At 38.9% G+C, this 22,952-nt stretch overlaps 1 protein-coding gene across 1 annotated transcript; it reads left to right on the top strand.

The window, feature by feature from the left end:
• Nucleotides 1-11,018: 11,018 nt before the first annotated feature.
• LOC122439226 (olfactory receptor 2T3-like) lies at nucleotides 11,019-11,993 on the top strand. The gene has a single exon (XM_043464318.1). The coding sequence runs from the start codon at nucleotides 11,019-11,021 to the stop codon at nucleotides 11,991-11,993; it is 975 nt and encodes a 324-aa protein (XP_043320253.1).
• Nucleotides 11,994-22,952: the final 10,959 nt, after the last annotated feature.

The following is a 22,952-nucleotide window of genomic DNA, read 5'->3' as shown; positions in this document are numbered from 1 at the left end:
AGCAGGAAAGGGAGTGTCAGCACCCCAGGACGAGGCGTCCTTGTCAAACACAGGAGCTCCAGCTGCCTGCACTGAACCAAACTGATGGAGACACTACATTCTGGGTCTGCTAGTAGGACCTACCTCACTGCAGCCCAGAGGCCTTTATCTTGCCAATGCTGTAGAAACTGCCTTCGGTGTGCTGGATCCCACAGTTCCCATGTGGCTGTCAGTTGCCTACAGCTCCTGGAGCTACCAGAGACCCTCACCAGAAGCAAGAAAAGGCCACAGCTTCCTTCTTCCTCCCACTGTCCGGTGCCTCCCAGGGCTTGCACTCTCAGATCCTTAACAGAAACCAGGTGACAAAAGGGTTAAGACAAGCCATACACAGGCTAAAACCTTGGAGGACACAGGAGTCTCCACCCCCAAGTGTGCATCTTACATACAAAAGTCACCATGTGGACAAAGGACACCATGCAGAAAGGATGTCATGGGAAAATAACATAATTTGAGAACATATGTATAGAAAATGATCCAGAAGAATTTGACTGTAACTTCCATCAGGGTAGAGTTGCTTCTTTCTTGGGTCTTAGTTCTTAACCAACTGCCTGGTACATGGTATAAACTCTCTACATATCTTTATTCAGAAGCCAAGTTATAACTATTAAGGCACAACTTATCTGGGAGACTATATTATGGCTGACTTTAAAATTTTTTTTATAATAGTTGTGTCTTTTAAAATCTTTTTCTATAATTAACACATTGACATTTAACTTAAAATTGATTACCTAAAATGCAATGAACATTAAAACACAGATTCCAAATGAGTTACAGAAAAAAAAAAAAAGTGCAATCAGTAACCTATCGAAGAGTGATCCAGATGAAGATGGAAAGAAGACCACAGAAATTTTAGTCTCAACTATAAAACCCATTAGTGGTGTTGTCTTTAACATATCAACTAGACTATGAATTATAGGGTCTTTATCATTGAAAGACAAGAGACTCATCAATACCTCACAAAATATTCTTGAAGAAACAGTAAGGACACACACATACAAGAAATTTTTTTGTGATATGAAAAGGCTAAGGCCATACATAAAATAATATCTATGTCATAGATAAGATTTTATTGATGATGGTAAGATTTTAGATTACTGTTAAAATTTAATAATAGTTTAATAATAAAAGGAGATTGTTTCAAAGACATAAGAGGAAATCCAGAAGTGTGCAAGAGAGACATTGGTTGCCTTTTTTTTTTAGCACTCTTACTTACATTTTATTTCAAGGTCCCTGAAGATATATATTAATAGAAAACCATCATCCACTACCCTAATGAACATAGTCAAAACAGATGTGATGTCACTCTCCTGTTTCTCTTTATACAGTTAATTGTGAGCACTTTCATTAGCCCAGTCAAATGAAACTTTCAGTATCATCTGATGATGGGATAAAAGAAACAGAAAAAAAAATTATAGGATCAAAAGGGTCATTATTGGTCTTGGCTTTTTCTGGTTCTTGCACATTTTATTAATTCTTGACTATATTTTGTCATTTCCCATATTTTCTATGTTTATTAGGAAAAGCAAAAGTGTTTTTCTTGAATCTTTTATATAACACTTATAAAGAGGACATGCAGATGGACAATAGGCACATGAAAAGATGCCCAACATCACTAGTTATTTTTGTTGTTGTTCAGTGCTCAGTCATGTCCAACTCTTTGAAACTCCACGGACTGCAGCACACCAGGCTCCCCTATCCTTCACCACTCCCAGAGCTTGCTCAAACTCATGTCCATTGAGTCAGTGATCTCATCCTTTGTCATCCCGTTCTCCTCCTGCCTTCAATCTTTCCCAGCATCAGGACCTTTTCCAATGAGTTGGCTTTTCGCATCAGGTAGCCAAAGTTTTGGAGCTTCAGCTTCAGCATCAGTCCTTCCAATGAATATTCAGAGTTTATTTCCTTTAGGAAATCAAAATTACTAGAGAAATACAAATCAAAACTACAATGAGATATTACCTCACACCAGTCAAAATAGCTATCATCAAAAAAATCCACAAACAACAAATGCTGGAGAGGGTGTAGAGAAAACGGAACCCTCATGCACTGTTTGTGGGAATGTAAATTGGTACACCTACTATGGAGAACAGTATGGAGGGAGGTTCCTTAAAAAACTAAAAATAGAATTACCATGTGTCCCTGCAATTCCACTCCTGGGCAGATATACAGAGAAAAACATGACCTGAAAAAAATATATGCTCCCCAGTGTTCATTGCAGCACTGTTTACAGTAGCCAAGACATGGAAACAGCCTAAATGTCCATCAACAGAGGAATGGATAAACAATATGTGGCACAAATATATAATGAAATATTATACAGTCATTAAAAAGAATGAAATAAGGCCATTTGCAGCAACATGGATGGACCTAGAGAGTGTCATATTGAATGAAGTAAGTCTGATAGAGAAGGAGAAATATCATATGACATCCCTTATATCTGAAACCTAAAAAGAAATGATACATGAACTTACAAAACAGAAAGAGACTCACAGACTTGGAAAATGCACTCACAGTTGCTGCGGGGAACGGATAGTTAAGGACTTTGGGAAGGCCATGTACACATTGCTGTATTTAAAATGGATAATCAGCTAAAACCTATTGTATAGCACATGGAACTCTGCTCAATATGATGTACGAGTCTGGATGGGAGGGGCCTTTGGGGGAGAATGGATACACATAGATATATGGCTAAGTCACTTCACTGTTCTGAAACTAAACAGCATTGTTAATAGGCTATACCCCAAAACTTCATCATTTGGGAGTTTAAAAAGAAATACCTAAGGAATAAACCTGACCAGGGAGATAAAAGACTTAAATGCTGAAACTATAAAACATTGAATAAGGAAATTGAAGATGATTCAGAGAAATGGAACAATATCACATGTTCTTGGATGAAAGAGTTAATGTTATTAAAATGGCCTTATTTCCCAAAGCAGTGTACAGATTTAATGCAATCCATAACACATTACCTATGATGTTTTTTACAGAACTAAAACAAGCAAACAAGAAATCCTAAAATTTATATTCAGTCACAAATGGCACAGAATTGCCAAGGCAATCCTGAAGAAAACTTACAAAGCTGGAAGCATAACCCACCCAGATCAACCTACATCTCCAGCTTAGGAGACAGACTCTTTACCATTGTGAGCCACCTAGGAAGCTTCTAGGGAAAATTGAATAGCTACATGCAAATCAATGATATTAGAACACATTCTCACACCATACAGAAAAGTAAACTAAAAATGTCTTTAAAAGGCTTAAATATAAGACATAACACCAAAAAATCCTAGAATGGAACATAGGCAAAACATTCTCTGTCATAAATCGTGGCAGTGTTTTCTTTGGTCAGTCTCCCCAGACAAAAGAGGTAAGAGCGAAAATAAATAAATGGGAACTAATCAAACTTACAAGTTTTACACAACAAGGAAGCCAAAAACAAAACCAGAAACAACCAATGGGCTAAGAGAAAATATTCACAAATGTTGTGACCAACAAGGGCTTAATTTCCAAAACATACCAACAGTTCAGACAACTCAGTATTTTAAAAAATGAACAATTAAAAAATGGTGCAGAAGACCTAAATAGACATTTCTCCAAAGAAGACATAAAGGTGGTAAACAGACACATGAAAATATGCTAAGCATCACTACTTATTAGAGAAACACCTATCAAAACTCTAGTGAGGTATAACCTCAAATCAGACAGAATGGCAAACATGCAAAAGTCTACAAATGATAAATTCTGGAGAGGGTGTGGAGAAAAAAGAACCTCCATACACTGTTGGTGGAAATGTACAACGGTGCTGCCATATGGAGGAAAGTCTGGAGGTTCCTTGTTGTTCTTCAGTTGCCCAGTCGTATTGAACTCTCTTCGACCCCATGGACAGCAGCAAGCCAGGCCTCCCTGTCCCTCACCATCTCTCAGAATTTGCCCAAGTTCATGTTCATTGCATCGGTGATTACCATCCAGCCATCTCATCCTCTGACTCCTTCTCATTCTGCTCTCAATCTTTCCCAGCATCAGGGACTTTTCCAATGAGTCATCTGTTCACATCAGATGACCAAAATACTGGAGCTTCAGCTTCTGCATCAGTCTTTCCAGTGAATATTCAGGGTTGGTTTCCCTTAAGATTGACTGGTTTGACCTCCTTGCTGTCCAAGGGACTTTTAGGAGTCTTCTCCAGCACCACAGTTCAAAAGCATCAGTTCTTTGGTATTCTGCCTTCTTTATGGTCCAACTCTCACAACCATACATGACTGCTGGGAAGACCACAGCCTTGACTACATGGACCTTTGTTGGCAGGGTAATGTCTTTGCTTTTCAACACACTAGCTAGGTTTGTCGTTGCTTTCCTGCCAAGAAACAATCGTCTTCTGATTTCATGGCTGCAGTCACCATCCACAGGGAATTTGGAAGGTTCCTTAGTAAATTAAAAATAGAGTTATATATGAGGGCTTTCCCTATGGCTCCACAGTAAAGAATCCACCTGTAATGCCAGAGGTGTGGAGATGAGGATTCAATCCCTGGGTCAGGAAGATCCCTTGGAGGAGGATGGCAATCCACATCAGTATTCTTGCCAGGAAAATCCCGTGGACAGAGGAGCCTGGTGAGCTATACTCCAGAGTCACAAAGAGTCAGACACGGCTGAGCAACTAAGCAATAAGTGCAAGCACAGAGTTATACGTGATCCAGCAATCTCACTCCTGAGCATATCCAGAAAAGATGAAAATTAATTGGAAAAGATACATGCACCCCAATGTTCACAAGCAACACTATTAACATAGCCAAGACATAGAAGAAACTTAAATGTTCATCAACATATGAATGATATAAAGATAATTGTTATATATCCATCTATATAGGGCTTCCCTGGTGGCCCAGTGGTAAAGAATCTGCCTGCAATGCAGTATACTGCCTGCAATGAAGGAGATGTGTGTTCGATTCCTCAGCCAGAAAGATCCCTTAGAGAAGGAAATGGCATCTGACTCCAGTATTCTTGCCTGGAAAATCCCTTGGACTGAGGAGTCTGGCAGATTACAGTCCATGGGGTCACAAGAGTCAGTCATGAATTAGTGACTAAACCACCATATACATACATATATATATATATATATATACACATACATATACATATATGCATATACACATCTGTATCTATATATCTATGTGCTGTGCTGTGCTTAGCCACCCAGTCATGTCCCACTCTTTGCGACCCCATGGACTGTAGCCAGCCAGGCTTCTCAGTCTGTGGGGATTCTCCAGACAAGAATATTGGAGTGGGTTACCATGCCCTCCTCCAAGGTATCTTCCCAACCCAGGGATCAAACACAGGTCTCCCTCATTGTAGGCAGATTCTTTACCACTGAAGGGAAGCCTTATTTATATCCATATACAATAGAATATTACTCAGCCATTTGAAAATGAAATACTGCCATTTGCAGCAACATGGATGAACCTAGAGATTACACTACAATACTAAGTGAAGTACATCAGAAAGAGAAAGGCAAATATATGATATTATTTATATGTGACTGTGTGGATCAAAACAAGCTGCACACTGTTTACAATAGCCAGGACATGGAAGCGACCTAGATGTCCATCGGCTGACGAATGGATAAGAAAGTTGTCATACATATACACAATGGAATATTACTCAGCCATTAAAAAGAATGCATTTGAATCAGTTCTAATGAGGTGGATGAAACTGGAGCCCATTATACAGAGTGAAGTAAGTCAGAAAGAAAAACACCAATACAGTATACTAACACATATATATGGAATTTAGAAAGATGGTAAGAATGACTCTATATGAGAGATAGCAAAGGAGACACAGATATAAAGAACAGTCTTTCAGGCTCTGTGGGAGAAGTCAAGGGTGGGATGATTTGAGAGAATGGCATTGAGACGTGTATATTATCATATGTGAAATAGACCGGCAGTCAAGATTTGATGCATGAGACAGGGTGCACAGGGCTGTTGCACTGGGATGACCCTGAGGGATGGGATGGAGAGGGAGGTGGGAGGGGGTTTCAGGATGGGGAACACATGTACACCCATGGCTGATTCATGTCAATGTATGGCAAAAACCACTACAATATTGTAAAGTAATGAACCTCCAATTAAAATAAATAAATTAAAAAAAAAAAAAAGAACATGGAAGCAACCTAGATGTCCATCAACAGATGAATGAATAAAGAAGCTGTGGTACATATACACAATGAAATATTACTCAGCCATAAAACAAAACACATTTGAGTCAGTTCTGATGAGTTGGATGAAACTGAACCTATTATAGAGAGTGAAGTAAGTCATAAAGACAAAGATAAATATTGTATTCTAATGCATATATACAGAATCTAGAAAAATGGTACTGAAGAATTTGTTTCCAGGGCAGCAATGGAGAAACAGGCATAGATAATAGACTTGTGGACATGGGGAGAGGGTGAGATCTATGGAAAGAGTAACATGGAAACCTTCATTACCATATGTAAAATAGCCAACGGGAATTTGCTGTATGGCTCAGGAAACTCAAACAGGGGTTCTGTATCAATCTAGAGGGGTGGGATGGGGCGGGAGATGGGAGTAAGGTTCAAAAGAGAGGGGATATAAGTATACCTATGGCTGATTCATGTTGAGGTTTGACAGAAAACAACAAAATTGTGTAAAGCAACTATCCATCATTAAAAAATAAATTAAAAAATAAGCAAGCTGGAGAAAATTTTTAAAGAGATGGGAGCACCAGATCACTTTACCTGCTTCTTGAGAAACCTCTGTTCAGGCCAAGAAATAACAATTAGAAGTGGACATGGAAAAGTGGACTGGTTCAAATTTGGGAATGGAGCATGCCAAGGCTGTATATTGTCACCCTGCTTATTTAACTTAGGTGCAGAGTACAGCATGCAAAGTCCTGGGTTGGATGAATCACAAGCTGAAATCAAGATTTCTGGGTGAAGTATCAATAATCTCAGGTATGCAGATGATGCCATCCTAATGGCAGGAATCAAAGAGGAACTAAAAAGCCTCTTAATGAGGGTGAAAGAGGAGAGTGAAAAAGCTGGTCTGAAACTCATCATTCAAAAAACTAAGATTATGGCATCTGGTCCCATCATTTCATGGCAAATAAATGGGGGAAAAGTGAAAACAGTGGCAGATTTTATTTTCTTTGGCTCCAAAATCACTGCAGACAATGGCAGCAGTCATGAAAGTAAAAGACAATCGTTCCTCAGAAGAAAAGCTATGACAAACCTATATGGCATATTAAAAGGCAGAGATATCACTTTACTGACAAAGGTCTGGGTAGTCAATGCTATGGTTTTTCCAGTAGTCATGCACGGATGTGAATTGGACCATTAAGAAGGCTTAGCTGTGAAGAATTGATGCTTTTGAACTGTGGTGTTGGAGAAGGCTTGTGAGTCACTTGGACAGCAAGGAGATGAAACCAGTCAACCCTAAGGGAAATCAACCCTGAATATTCATTGGAAGGACTGATGCTGAAGCTGAAGCTCCAGTTCTTTGGCTATCTGATGCAAAGAGCCAACTCAATGGGAAAGGTCCTGATGCTGTTACAAGAATGAACACAAATGGAGAAGGGGGTGGCAGAGGAAGAGATGGTTAGATAGCATCACCAACTCAATGGACATGAATTTGAGCATACTCTGGGAAACAGGGGAACACAGGGCAGCCTGGCATGCTACAGCCCATTGGGTCACAAAACTTAGCAACTGAACAGTAACAATAAGCCTCCATTGTATACTCAAGGTAAGACTAGATCATAAGACCTTGGAAATGTTTGTGAAACTATCACATCAGGGAAAGCTCCAAAAAATAATGCTCCCAACTTCACTTTTATTTTTGTAATTTGAATGAGATTCCTGTTCTTGTGAAGTTTTAACCTAGATCCACAAATTGAAGGTGTTTCTGGGATACATAATATGCAACCTTAGATAGGAGTGGGTAATCACAAGGCGACAATAAAAGATCTTGAATACTGCCCTTGATATTGACCGGGTCACAGCCTGTGTGTCAACACATTATACCAAATCTATTATTCTTAATCTATGAAAACAGATAAAATCACTTTGATAGTAACAACTTACTTTCTTATTTTAAATCAATTCTGGGTCAAGTTCTGTCTCAGATGTGTATGTTCTGCCTGATACTGCCTTTCTGAAAATCAGAATTATTTTTACAAAGAGAGAGTGAGAGAACATTCTAAACAAATATAAAGTAGGAAAATGTGATTTGAAACTGGAAAACATACTGCTGAGCTTTAAAAAAAATGCAATACTTTTGGGAAAATATTTGCTTTTTGATAGCTGTGGCACCTAAATGGCAAACATGTTCAATCCCCATTGAAAATTCCTTTTGGCTTGCCAGTCTTGTTAGCTTTCATGCTTATTCAACAATGCAAAGGACTAAACAACAGAAATTTATCTCAATTCCCTTATGTGAAGAAACTGATGATGTAACTTTCCCACTCTTGTCTTCTAAATTTAAGCCTGATTGCCTAACCTTGGAATGGTAAAAGCAGTTTCATTCAGCTTTTGTGTATCAGTTACTCTCTGGTAGAGAAGATGAGGTGAAACAAAACGTATGTGTTTTAAATGCTGTGTTTGTCTTTTTGATGGAATGTGTTTTTTTTAACATCTCTTCAGAACCCTTTAAAGGTACAAACAAAAAAGGAGCAAATATGTCTGGTTACAGTTATTAATCTCTTATGTAATTCTGAATTTCAATTTCATGAAATCCCAAATATTTTTTACCCAAGTACATTACAATATACTTTGCTTCACATTTCCATGTGTCTTAGTTACTATGTGATTTTTTTTTTCTCTGCACATTTCTCTAACCTGGTGTGTAGAAACTCTGAAACTGATCAGACCCTAGTCAATTATGGAGCTCCTAACCTTTCCATAACATATAACTGAACTCTATTCTTAATTTAACAATTTTAGGATAATTGTGTCAAGCGTGACTTAAGCAATTCAACTAGGATATTAAAAATGGAAATATTCAGGGAGAACAGTTATTGAGCAAAACTGCGGGTTTGTAGAGAGGATTTCCCAGGTGGTGCTAGTGGTAAAGAAACTGCCTGTCAATATAGGAGCTGTACGAGATGCAGGTTTGATTCCTGGGTTAGGAAGATCACCTGGAGGAGGACATCGCAATCTACTCCAGTATTCTTGCCTGGAGAATCCCATGGACTGAGGAGCCTGGTGAGCTGCAGTCCATAGTGTCTCAAAGAATCAGACATGACTGAAGCGACTTAGCATGCATGCATGAAATTTACTAGTTTCCTGATTAAACTAAGATACAAGATCAGCATATTGGGTTTTAAGACTGTAGCTTTGTGTGTGGTACCCAACAGCTTCATATTGCTATATGTGTTCCTTACCATTTAACTCCATTCATTCATTCATTAACTATACATATACATAGAAAACATAATAATTTTGACACTGTTTTCAGGGAATAAATGGCATCAACAAAAGGAAAAATAATTATTTAATGCATGTTTCAATTAGAAAGTTGCTATTTAAAACATCTATAGCTTTTGGTTTTGTTATTTCTTTTTTCTTAATTTATTTATTTTACTTTACAATATTGTATTGGTTTTGCCATACTTTGACTTGGATCCTCAATGGGTGTACATGTGTCCCCCCTCCTGAACCCCCCTCCCCATCCCATCCCTCTGGGTCATCCCAGTGATTTCTTATAAAAATAATTTCTCTGTATGAAACATTAAATGCTTTAACTCTGCTTTGGTGTTATGAGAGGGACCAGGTAGAATATTGCTGACCTCCTGTCTTACACCAACTATGTACCCTGTGTCTTCCTCCCCTGCACACGATCTGCACCCAAGTGACCTTCTCCTATTACCACATCTGCACCCCAACTGCCATACTGCATTGCACTGTGGTTGGCAACTTGAATGCCATCTTGCCCTGCACATGCTCTGCACCCCAAATGTTCTCTTACACTGTGCAAGATCAACATCTCTCGTGCTCTGCACCAGGTTTGCATCCCAAATATCCTGTCCTGCACTGTCTGCACCCTGAGTGCCCTTCAGCCCAGTACAATGTCTGCACATCATATTCTTGCCCCCCTGTTCTGCACCAGATCATCAACCTTACTGCCCTCCTCACTCTGTAAAAGGCCTCACACTAAATATCCTCTTGTCCTACATCAGACTGGCATCACTTTTGCCCTCCTGAACCATACAAAGTAGGCACACAGGTACCCTCTTATCTGTACAAGGTCTGTGCACCTTCTGCCCGCCTTCCCTGCCCTAGGTCTGCACCCTAAGCTGCAATCCACAGGCAGGCTGAACACTGTCTGTTTTGATGCCCCTGGTGGTCCTGCTTCTGGAGCTTCATTGAAAAAGAAAGGTTGAATAAACTGAAATATTTTTAGCAATGAAAGGGGGATTAATAGAGATGTATCAGGGGAGAAAATATTTAAGATTACAAGTTCTCAGTGAACTTTGGTTATATTAGTATCATTAATAATATTAATGTTGACATTAGCATCATCTTTCATCACTGATTCCTGCATGGCCTACTGTGTCCAAAAGTGGAGGGGGAGCGTCATTAGATGACTTCATTTAACACTCACATTGTGTTACAGACTTAACCTGCGTTTCATACTTTAGCATTCTAATCATCCCATGAGATAAGCCCTTTTATATTCTCAGCTTGGGGAAAAAATAAATAATATTTACTGACTGTAAACAATTTGTCTATTTGTAGAGTTGTCACCTCCCCAGGTTTGTTTCATAATCTACTCTAGACTTCTGGCCAATATGCAACCTGGACTCTTGGAGAAATTAGCTTTTAATTCTATATCGGTACAACTTCATATTTGAAAAAATAGTTCAAAGTCCTTTTCTTATTGAAAAAAAAGTGATTAAGAAAATCATATGCATATGAAATATCTGAAAACACTGACTCATTTCTTCCTCAGATGAAAACTATAACCAAGACCATGTATTCAGAGAATCGAACTTCACAGAATCAAATGTTGAATACTGATTTCATGCTTGTGGGGCTCTTTGGTGAAACCAAACATGCCCTCCTCCTCTACACTGTGACCTTCATCTTCTTCCTGATGGCCCTGGCTGGGAACGCCCTCCTCATCATCCTCGTCTGCCTGGAGCCCCGCCTGCACACCCCCATGTACTTCTTCTTCAGTCAGCTCTCCCTCATGGACCTCATGTACATATCTGTGACTGTGCCCAAGATGCTCGTGGGCCAGGTGACAGGAGATCATACAATTTCTCCCTCAGGTTGTAGGATCCAGATGTTCTTCTATCTGACGCTCACTGGAGCTGAGACTTTTCTCCTGTCTGCCATGGCCTATGACAGATATGCTGCCATTTGCAGACCTCTCCATTATCCTTTGCTGATGAACCAGAGAGTCTGTGAATGCCTGGTGTCTGGATGCTGGTTCCTAGGAATGGTGGATGGTTTATTGCTCACACCCATCATTATGAGCTTCCCCTTTTGTCATTCCAGAAAAATCCTGAGTTTCTTCTGTGAGGCTCCTGCCTTGATGAAGCTCTCCTGCTCCGATATCTCCCTCTACAAGATGGTAATGTACCTGTGCTGTGTTCTCATGCTCCTCATCCCCACTGTGGTTATCTCAAGCTCATACGCCCTCATCCTGCACCTCACCCACAGAATGAGTTCATCAGAGAGCCGCAGGAAAGCCTTTGCCACCTGCTCCTCCCACATGATTGTAGTGCTGCTCTTCTTTGGCGCTGCGATTTACACCTACATGCTTCCTAGTTCCTACCACACAGCTGAGCAGGACATGATGGTGTCAGCCTTTTATACCATCATCACCCCTGTGCTGAACCCCCTCATTTACAGCCTCCGGAATAAGGATGTCACAGGGGCTCTGAGGAGCAGGGTGCAGTCAGGGCTGAGCCTAAGGAAAGTTGTAAAGAAGAAAGCCTGAGGACAACTATATATTTTTCCCCTATTATATTATTCCTCCCCTCCCTATTTCTCCTATCCTTTGTCACCTGTTTCCAGGGCCACAAACACTGAGCCCAGTAATCACTTTCTTCTTTCTTATGAATGTGATATTTCTTCTCCATGTGATTTACCTATCATAATTTATCTCATTTTATTCAACGTCTTTGTACTCCATTTGTTTGTGATATGATAGCTGTCATAAAGAAAGCTGCACATAGTGCCTTTTTATCTGCTCTCATATCCCAAGTTTATTGATCATTTTAGTATGAGTTGTGTGACATTTTTAGCTTTCCCAAATCTGTTCAATTGCTTACATACATCAGTTTTTAGACAAGGAAAGGAAAACTTCTTAATCAAGTTACTTGTAAGACTAAGTGGCATAATATACACAGACAGCCCTAACACCTGCTCCAAAATGTGAGTTCTCATTCTATCTCTAAAAATCCTAGTCTCTTGTTTGCCTTCAGAGGATGGAAGTGTGAGAGACTGTGTAGAACCATAAGGACCTCCAGCTAAATCTTAGATTTGCTACTTAGCAGCTCCGTGGAGCTGATTATGCCACCACTGCATAGTTTTCTCTCCACTAAAATAGAACTAGCAATGTAAGCATCATCATGGAGTTTTGAATGTTAAATGAGTTTAATTCACTGGCCCAGTCCAGGGCCTGGCCCCTTGAAAGGTCTATATAAATAGTTGCCCTTTCTAAGGTGTGACAGAATCAAGATGACTTTGCCCATGACTCTGCCTCTGTGTGTCTGTTCCACATCTTCATGGATAAGAGGAAACCAGAGCAGACTCTCTGTCACCGGAGAGGAGCTCGTTAGCTGTCTGCTGAATTAAACTACAGCACTTCTGGTATTTTTTTCATCTTCCAATTGGGCAATTTCTTGGAAGTATTTGATTACATTGTAAAACAATATTATATTTGTGTCAAGTCACAAATGTATATTTTTCAAATATCATTTGATATAAATGATGTAAATGCCATTCTGTCAAACTCTCTGAAAAGCAGCTGTTCCTAGATTCTTGAATCATTTAATCACTTATTATATCTTGATAGATTACCTTCTATGTTACAGATAGTCTGCAATTTCTGAGAGACACAACAGTGGCCAGAACACAAGCCCTTACTTCAAGGAGTTTATTTGTTAGTGGAGGAGAGAGCTGTGTAGACATGAGTTCCCAGTCACAAGAACTATGAGATGACTGCACCCAGAAAGCCCTGCAGCATCTAGATGCAAATCCCAGATATGAGCGATTATCCTAAAGATCATATACATGTAAAGAGACAAAAGAACATTTCAAAGAGAGGACCAGCACATGAACAGACGTGAGTATAAAAGAGGCAGTGGAGATATCAGGAAGCTATGAAGACCAAATTAAGCATAGCTTTACACTGGAATGAACAGGGAGCATGTAAAGAATATATGTTTTATATATTAAATTAAATTTAACATATTAAATTAAATATACTAAATACATTAAAATAAGTTAAATTCACTCTGTATTAAATATATAATATCTTTTAAATTATCTTGTCATCATTCAATTACCAATTACTCTAAATTTAGAGTAAACAGCATATAATGCACTATCAGTTCAGTTCAGTCATTCAGTCGTTTCTGACTCTCTACAACCCCATGGACTGCAACACGCCACGCCTCCATGTCCATCATCAACTCCTGGAGTTTACTCAAACTCATGTACCTTGAGTTGGTGATGCCATCCAATCATCTCGACATTTGTCATCCCCTTCTCTTCCCACCTTCAATCTTTCCCAGCATCTTTTCAAATGAGTCTGTTCTTTGCATCAGGTGGCCAAAGTATTGGAGTTTCAGCTTCAGCATCAGTCCTTCCAATGAATATTCAGGACTGATTTCCTTTAGGATGGACTGGTTGGATCTCCTTGCAGTCCAAGGGACTCTCAAGAGTCTTCTCCAACACCACAGTTCAAAAGCATCAATTCTTCAGTGCTCAGCTTTCTCTATAGTCCAAGTCTCACATCCATACATGACTACTGGAAAAACCACAGCTCTGACTAGATGGACCTTTGTTGGCAAAGTAATGTCTCTGATTTTTAATATGCTATCTAGGTTGGTCATAACTTTCCTTTCAAGGAGCAAGCATCTTTTTATTTCATAACTGCAGTCAACATCTGCAGTGATTTTGGAGCCCAAAAAATAAAGTCTCTCACTGTTTCCACTATTTCCCCATGTATTTGTCATGAAGGGATGGAACCAGATGCCATGATCTAAGTTTTCTGGATGTTGAGCTTTAAGCCAACTTTTTTACTCTCCTCTTTCACTTTCATCAAGAGGCTCTTTAGTTCTTCTTTGCTTTCTGCCGTAAGGGTGCTGTCATCCGCATATCTAAGGTTACTGATATTTCTCGCAGCAATCATGATTCCAGTTTGTGTTTCATCCAGCCCAGTGTTTCTCATGATGTACTCTGCATATAAATTAAATAAGCAGGGTGACACTATAAAGCCTTGGCATACTACTGTCCCGATTCAGAACCAGTCTGTTGTTCCATGTCCAGTTCTAACTGTTGCTTCCTAACATGCATACAGATTTCTCAAGAGGCAGGTCATGTGGTCTGGTATTCCCATCTCTTTCAGAATTTTCCACAGTTTGTTGTGGTCCACATAGTCAAAGGCTTTGGCATAGTCAATAAAGCAGAAACAGATGTTTTTCTGGAACTCTTTTGCTTTTTCCATGACCCATCAGATGTTGGCAATTTGATCTCTGGTTCCTCTGTCTTTTCTAAATTCAACTTGAACATCTGGAAGTTCACGGTTCATGTACTGTTGAAGCCTGGCTTGGAGAATTTTGAGGATTACTTTACTAGCATGTGAGATGATTGCAATTGTGTGGTAGTTTGAAAATTCTTTGGCATTGCCTTTCTCTGGGATTGGAATGAAAACTGACCTTTTCCAGTCCTGTGGCCACTGCTGAGTATTCCAAAGTTGCTGACATGGGAGTACAGCACTTTCACAGCATTATCTTTTAGGATTTGAAATAGCTCAACTGGAATTCCATCACCTCCACTAGCTTTGTTTGTAGTGATGCTTCCTAAGGCCCATTTGACCTCGCATTCCAGGATTTCTGGCTCTAGGTGAGTGATCACACCATCATGGTTATCTGGGCAGTGAGGATCTTTTTTGTATAGTTCTTCTGTGTATTCTTGCCACCTCTTCTTAATACCTTCTGCTTCTGTTAGGTTCATACAGTTTCTGTCCTTTATTGTGCCCATCTTTGCATGAATTGTTCCCTTGGTATCTCTAATTTTCCTGAAGAGATCTCTAGACCTTCCCATTCTATTGTTTTCCTCTGTTTCTTTGTACTTCCACTGAGGAAGGCTTTCTTATCTCTCCTTGCTACTTTTTGGAACTCTGCATTCAATTGGGTTTATCTTTCCCATTCTCATTTGCCTTTCACTTCTCTTCTATTCACAGCTATTTTGTAAGGCCTTCTCAGACAATCATTTGCCTTTTCCCATTTCTTTTCCTTAGGGATGGTCTTGATTCCTGCCTCCTGTACAATGTCATGAACTTCCACCCATAGTTTGTCAGGCATTCTGTCTATCAGATCTCATCCCTTGAAACTATTTGTCACTTCCACTGTATAATCATAAGGGATTTGACTTGAGTCATACCTGAATGGTCAAGTGGATTTCCCCACTTTCTTCAATTTAAGTTTGAATTTGGCAATAAAAACTTCATGGTCTGTGCCACAGTCAGCTCCCGGTCTTGTTTTTGCTGACTATATAGAACTTCTCCATCTTTGGCTGCCAAGAATATAATCAATCTGATTTCGGTATTGACCATCTGGCAATGTCCACATGTAGAGTCATCTCTTGTGTTGTTGGAAGAGGGTGTTTGCTATGACCAGTGTGTTCTTGGCAAAACTCTATTAGCCTTTGCCCTGCTTCATTCTGTACTCCAAGGACAAATTTGCCTGTTACTCCAAGTATTTCTTGACTCCCTACTTTTGCATTCCAGTACTAATGCAATATAAATAATTCATTAATATAAAATTATATGTGCTAGTATATCAATTTTACAACATTTGTTCTAGTATTAGAATTTTGGAAATTATAAAAGGCAAGGATAGAAGCAAACATACCTAATAGACAGTGGTTTGCCATTCTCAAGGAAGAGAAATGGAAATTAATTCCCAGTTTAATAAAGAACAATTTGAAAAATTTCTGAATTATTTTCTTAAAAATTTTTCTCCTTCAGTATTTCCAGCTGCCACTTAATTGATATGTAGTACATTACATTCAAAAACTATAGCAAAATACTCCATATTCTTCTAATCAATTCATTCTTTCAAAATAAAATTATACTGTGAAAATTAACATTGCAAAAAGGTGTTTTGGTTTAAAGGTTATACTTTATGAAATGTATGTAAAGGTACCATGAAGTGCCCATCCTCCACATATATAAGGAAAACTTCCCTCATGCCTGAAGTCTCTATATCTGTTTATCCAACACCATTATTGCCTAAAAGACAGCCACTGTCTTCAATTTTATTTAAAAAAATAGTTTTATGGTCTGTTAATGTATACCTAACAACATTAATTGATTTCATTTATATATGGATGGGTTATTTTCTTTATCAGTTCAGTTCAATCACTCAATCATGTCCAATTCTTTGCGACCCCATGGACTGCAGCACACCAGGCTTCCCTATCCATCACAGACTCCTGGGGCTTGCTCAAACTCGTGTCCACTGAGTCAGTTATGCCATCCAATCTCTGTCATCCCCTTCTCCTCCTGTCTTCAATGTTTCCCAGCATCAGGGTCTTTTCCATTGAATCAGCTCTTTGCATCAGGTGGCCAAAGTATTGTAACTTCAGCTTCAGCATTAGTCCTTCCAATGAGTATTCAGTATTGATTTCCTTTAGATTTGACTGCTTTGATCTCCTTGCAACCCAAGGGACTCTCAAGAGTATTCTCAAACACCACAGTTCAAAAGTATCAATTCTTCAGCACTCAGCTTTTTTTATGGTCCAACTGTCACACCCATACACGACTACTGGAAAAACTATAGCTTTGGCTAGATGGACCTTTGTTGGCAAAGTAATGTCTCTGCTTTTTAATATGCCATTTAGGTTGGTCATAGCTCTTGTTCCAAGGAGCAAGCATCTTTTCATTTCATGGCTGCAGTCACCATCTGCAGTGACTTTGGAGCCCAAGAAAATAAACTCTGTCATTGTTTTTATTGTTTCTCCAACTATTTGCCATGAAGTGATGAGACTGGATGCCATGATCTTCATTTTTTGAGTACTGAGTTTTAAGCCAGCTTTTTCACTCTCCTCTGTAACTTTAATCAAGAGGCTCTTTAGTTCCTCTTCACTCTCTGCCATAAGGGTGGTGCCATCTGCATTTCTGAGGTTATTGATATTTCTTCTGGCAATCTTGATTCCAGCTTGTGCTTCATCCAGCCTGGCATTTTGCATAATGTGCTCTGCATATAAGTTAAATAGGCTGGATGAAGTACAAGCTGTAATCAAGATTGCCAGGAGAAATATCAATAACCTCAGATATGCAGATGACACCACCCTTACAGCAGAAAGCAAAGCAGAACTAAAGAGCCCTTGATGAAAGTGAAGGAGAAGAGTGAAAAAGTTAGCTTAAAACTCAACATTCAAAAAACTAAGATCGCAGCATCCGGTCCTATCACTTCATGACAAATAGATGGGGAAAAAATGGAAATGGTGACATATTTTATTTTCTTGTGCTCCAAAGTCACTGAGGATGGTGAGTGCAGCCATGAAATTAAAAGACGCTTGCTCCTTGGAAGAAAAGCTATGACAATCCTAGACATTGTATTAAAAAGAAGAAACATCACTTTGCCAACAAAGCTCTGTATAGTCAAAGCTTTGGTTTTTCCAGTAGCAATGTACAGATGTGAGAGTTGGACCATTAAAAAGGCTCAATTTTTTTAGCTATTTTTTATCTCTCCATTTTAATGGAGAGAATATTAGAATAGACAATTTTCCAGAGCAGACACTCAGATGGCCATTAGGCATAAGACAAGATGTTTAACATTACTAATCATCAGGAATATACAAATCAAAACCAGAATAAAATATTGCCACAAATCTGTTAGGATGGCTATTATCAAAAAGATAACATGTATGGATGTGAGAATTGGACCACAAAGAAAGCTGAGTGCCGAAGAATTGATGCTTTTGAACTGTGGCATTGGAGAAGACTCTTGAGAGTCCCTTGGACTGTAAGGAGATCCAACCAGCCCATCCTAAAGGAAATCAGTCCTGAATATTCATTGGAAAGACTGACGCTGAAGCTGATACTCCAATACTTTGGCCACCTGATGCAAAGAACTGACTTATTTGAAAAGACCCTGATGCTGGGAAAGATTGAAGGCAGGAGAAGGGGATGACAGATGATGAGATGGTTGGATGGTATCACCAACTCAATGGACATGAATTTGAACAAGCTCTGGGAGTTGGTGATGGACAGGAAAGCCTGGTGTGCTGCAGTCCATGGGGTCGCAAAGAGTCAGACATGACTGAGTGACTGAACTGAACTGAATAAGTGATGATGAGATGGAGAAAGGGGACACTATTGATTTGCATTGCAAACACTATTGGATGCAATGTAAATTGGTGCAAATATTACAGAAAAAAGTAAAGTGGTTCCTCAAACAATTTAAAATGGAAGTAGCATATGATCCAGCAATTTCACTCCTGAATACTTATCCAAAGAAAACAAAAATAGTGGTTTAAAAAAGATATCTGCAAGATCACCAAGATGGCAGTGTAGAAAGAGTCTGAGCTCTCTTCCTCTCTTGAGCAATACCATGACTATATATGAACTCAAAATAGTGAAGTAAAGTCACTCAGTTGTGCCCAACTCTTTGTGACCCCATGGACTGTAGCCTGCCAGGCTCCTCTGTCCATGGGATTTTCCAGGCAAGAGTACTGGAGTGGGTTGTCATTTCCCTCTCCAGGGGATCTTCCCAACCCAGAGATTGAACCCAGGTCTTTCGCATTGCAGGCAGACGCTTTACCATCTAAGCCACCAGGGAAGCTATGAACTCAACATAAGAGTGTCTAAATATATAAAGCAAGTATTTAGGAATACCACAACTATATATGAACTCAACATAACAGTGTCTAAATATATAAGGCAAATATTTAGGAATGTGAAGGAATAAACACAGTAAAAGTAGGGGAACTTTACATGCTACTTACACCAATGGACAGATCATCCAAACAGAAATTCAGTAAGGAAACACTGGCATTAAATGACACATTGTATCAGATGAATTTAATAGATGCAGCATTCTATCTAAAGGGGCTTCCCAGGTGGTGCTAGTGGTATAAAGAATCTGCCTGCCAATGCAGAAGACATAATAGACACGTGTTCGATCAATGGGTCAGGAAAATTCCCTGAATAGGGCATGACAACCCTCTCCAGTATTCTTGTATGAGAGAATCCCATGGACAGAAGAGCCTAATGAGCTACAGTTCATAGGGTTGCAAAGAGTTGGACCCACCTGAGGCGACCTAATATGCACACACACACACTCCATCTGAAAGCAACAAAATACACATTCTTTTTGAGAATATACAGAATATTGTCCAAGATGGATCATATATGAGTCCAAAAAGCAAGCATTTGTAAATTGAGGAAAATTAATATTAAGTGTACTTTCCAACCACAATGCTAAGAACCTAGAGATCAACTGCAAGGAAAAACAACAACAACAACTGCCAAAAAACCCACAAACACAAGGAGATCAGAAAATATGTTACTAAACAACCAATGGATCACTGAAGAAATCAAATAGGAAATCAAAAAATACCCAGAGACATATAAAAACAAAAAAGCAATGATCCAAAACCTACCGAACAAACCAAAACTAGTTCTAAGAGTGAAGGATATAGTGATACATGCTTACCTGAAGAAACAGGAAAAATCTCAAAAATCAACATACCAGTATACATAAAGAAACTAGAGAAAGAAGAACAAACAAAACCCAAAATTAGTACCAGAAAAATCATCAGTACCAGAGGAGAAATAAAATAGAAACTAAAAAGCAATAGAAACATCAATGAAGCTAAATATATCAGGGTATAATATATTCTCTTACCAACTTTTATCTATGGTATATGTTTCAGCATATCCTCTTTCATTTTTTTTATTTATACATGCCCTCTTTGTTTTTTCAAGAATATTGCTAAAGGTTTGTCACTTTTGCTTACCTTTAAAAAATATTTTTGTTTCATTGATCTTTATTTATTTATTTAGGCTGGGGCAAGGAATAGCGACTTTATTCAGAAAAGTTGATAAACCAAGGAGGTGGTAGACTCGTGTCTCAAAGACCAATCTTGCCTGAGTTATAATTCAGGTTTCTTTTTTCTTTTCTTATTTTTTAATTGGAGGAAAATTGATTTATAATATACTCTGGCTTCTCTTCAGATAGTATACTCTGATCTTTTCTGTTGTCTTTTGAGTCTGTATTTTATTTATTTCTACTTTGCCCTTTGTTATTTCATTTCTTCTACTTAATTTGGGCTACTTTTGGTTTTCTTTTGCCACTTTCTTGTAGTGTAAAATTACAGTGTTTACTTGAGACTTTTCTTCATGCTAACATCTAGTTAGTATGTAAAACATGCCCGTCTATCCAAGTCATGGGGGTATTAGTGGAAGTACAAGGCTGATTATTTTTACAACCACTGAAGGATCAGTTAGGAGACCTGACATAAACTGAATGACAACTTGATATCAACCCCCCCACAACATGCTTTAAACCTACAGATGGCTCTTATAGAAAATGCAGAAAAAGAGAGATAACTTCTTCATCCTGAGGTTTATGAAAAGGTAAGATAAGAAGTCCCGGCTGAATTGACCCCAGGAAGGGCCAAATATGCATGGCCAATATGATTCCTTTTGAAAAAAGATGATTAGAAACTTCAGATACTTGTTAGTGTTTGTTGATGTTTTTCCAGAATGAATGGAAGCATACCCCTCTTGGACAGAAGGAAAAAAAAACCTATGAAGTGGTTAAAGTTTTCTTTAAGGAAAGTATACCCTGATTTGTATAGGTTCAGTTCAGTTCAGTCGCTCAGTCGTATCCAACTCTTTGCGACCCCATGAACCACAGCACGTCAGGCCTCCCTGTTCATCAACTTCTGGAATTCACCCAAACCCATGTCCATTGAGTCAGTGATGCCATCCAACCATCTCATCCTCTGTCGTCCCCTTCTCCTCCTGCCCTCAATCTTTCCCAGCATTAGGGTCTTCTCAAATGAGTCAGCTCTTCGCCTCAGGTGAACAAAGTATTGCTTAAGTTAATTCCCTTCAAAATGGTCATGGCCTGCTGTCTTCTCTCTAGCATAATTCAACAGGTGTCATATTGACTGGAAACTGCATTCATCTTAGAGACCACAATCAATAGGAAAAACTAAAAATATAAATAAGCATGTCTAAAATATGTTAGAAAACTAATTTAACTTGTAATAAGTCCTTTCCAGTTGCCCTGCTACAGATTAGAGTGGCTCCCAAAAGCAAGCTTAAATTAATCAGCCTGGGCAGGAGAGTCTGTAGCTGTCTTAAAGAATCTAACTGTCATGAGCTAAAGTAAGACTTTAGGCACTGCTAATTTTTGCTCATGAGTTTATTTCAAAGAGGTCCACATACCTGAATGTCATCCTGCTCCCTTTCTACACCACAGTTTGAGTCATACTTGAACACTGGAGAGAGCAGAAGACCTAAATAGACATTTCTCCAACTAGGACATACAGATAGATGACAGGCACATGGAAAGGTGCTCAAAGTCCCTAATTTTTAAGGAAAGGCAATCAAAGCCACAATGAGGTATCACCTCACATCACTGAGAATGCCACCATTAAAAAGTCTACAAATGATGAATGTTGGAAAGTGTGGAGAAAAGGGAACTCTCCTATACTGTTAGTAAGAATGTAAATTTTTGCCACTGTGAAAAACATCATGGTGATTCCTTAAAAAACTAGAAATCATGCTACCATATGATCCAGCAACCCCACTCCTGGGCATATGTCCAATGAAGATGAAAATTCCAATATGAAAATATGTATGCACCCCAGTTGGAAAAAGGAATGACAACCTACTCCAGTATTCTTTGCTGGGAAAAACCCATGGACAGAGGAGCCTGGTGGGCTACAGTCCAAGGGCTCACAAAGAGTTGGACATGACTGAAGTGACCGAACAAGCATGCACCCCAGTGTTCATAGTATCACTATTTATAACACCCATGACATGGAAGCAACCTGTCTCCCTCAACAGACAAATGGATGAAGACGATGTAGTATATACAAACAATGGAATATTCAGTTCAGTTCAGTTTAGTTGCTCAGTCATGTCCGACTGTTTGTGACCCCATGAATTGCAGCACGCCAGGCCTCCCTGTCCATCACCAACTCCTGGATCAGTCATAAAAAGTGAAATAGTGCAGCAACATTAATGGACCTAGAGAATACCATATGAAGTAAAATAAGTAAAATATGCAGAAAGACAAATATTGTATCACTTACATGTGTATGCTAAAAAAAAATACAAATAAATTAATAAACGTATTTACAAAATAGAAACAGATTCAGAGGCAAAAGAAAACAAACAAAGTTACTGCTACTCAAATGGAAAAAGAGAGGTGAAGTTATAAATTAAGAATATGAGATTAACATATACAAACTGCTATTCATAGAATAGGTAAGAAATAAGGATTTACTGTATAACACAGGGAAGAATGTTCAATATCTTCTAGTAATGTATTATAGAGAACAATCTGAAAAAGTTATATATACAGTCACCTTACTGTACATCTGAAACTAACACAGTAGTGTAAATTAACCATATTTCAATAAAAACAAAACTGGAGAAAACAAGGACCCAAGCATCAACTTGCCCCTGAGTGGACAGGACCAT

The sequence above is a fragment of the Cervus canadensis genome, chromosome 4 (assembly GCF_019320065.1).
Source record: "Cervus canadensis isolate Bull #8, Minnesota chromosome 4, ASM1932006v1, whole genome shotgun sequence".
Classification (NCBI taxonomy): domain Eukaryota; kingdom Metazoa; phylum Chordata; class Mammalia; order Artiodactyla; family Cervidae; genus Cervus; species Cervus canadensis.
This window is presented reverse-complemented; position numbering and strand designations above follow the sequence as displayed.

Excerpts from the sequence above, each read along its gene's own strand:
- LOC122439226 (XM_043464318.1), top strand. The coding sequence starts at position 11,019 with ATGTATTCAGAGAATCGAACTTCACAGAATCAAATGTTGAATACTGAT.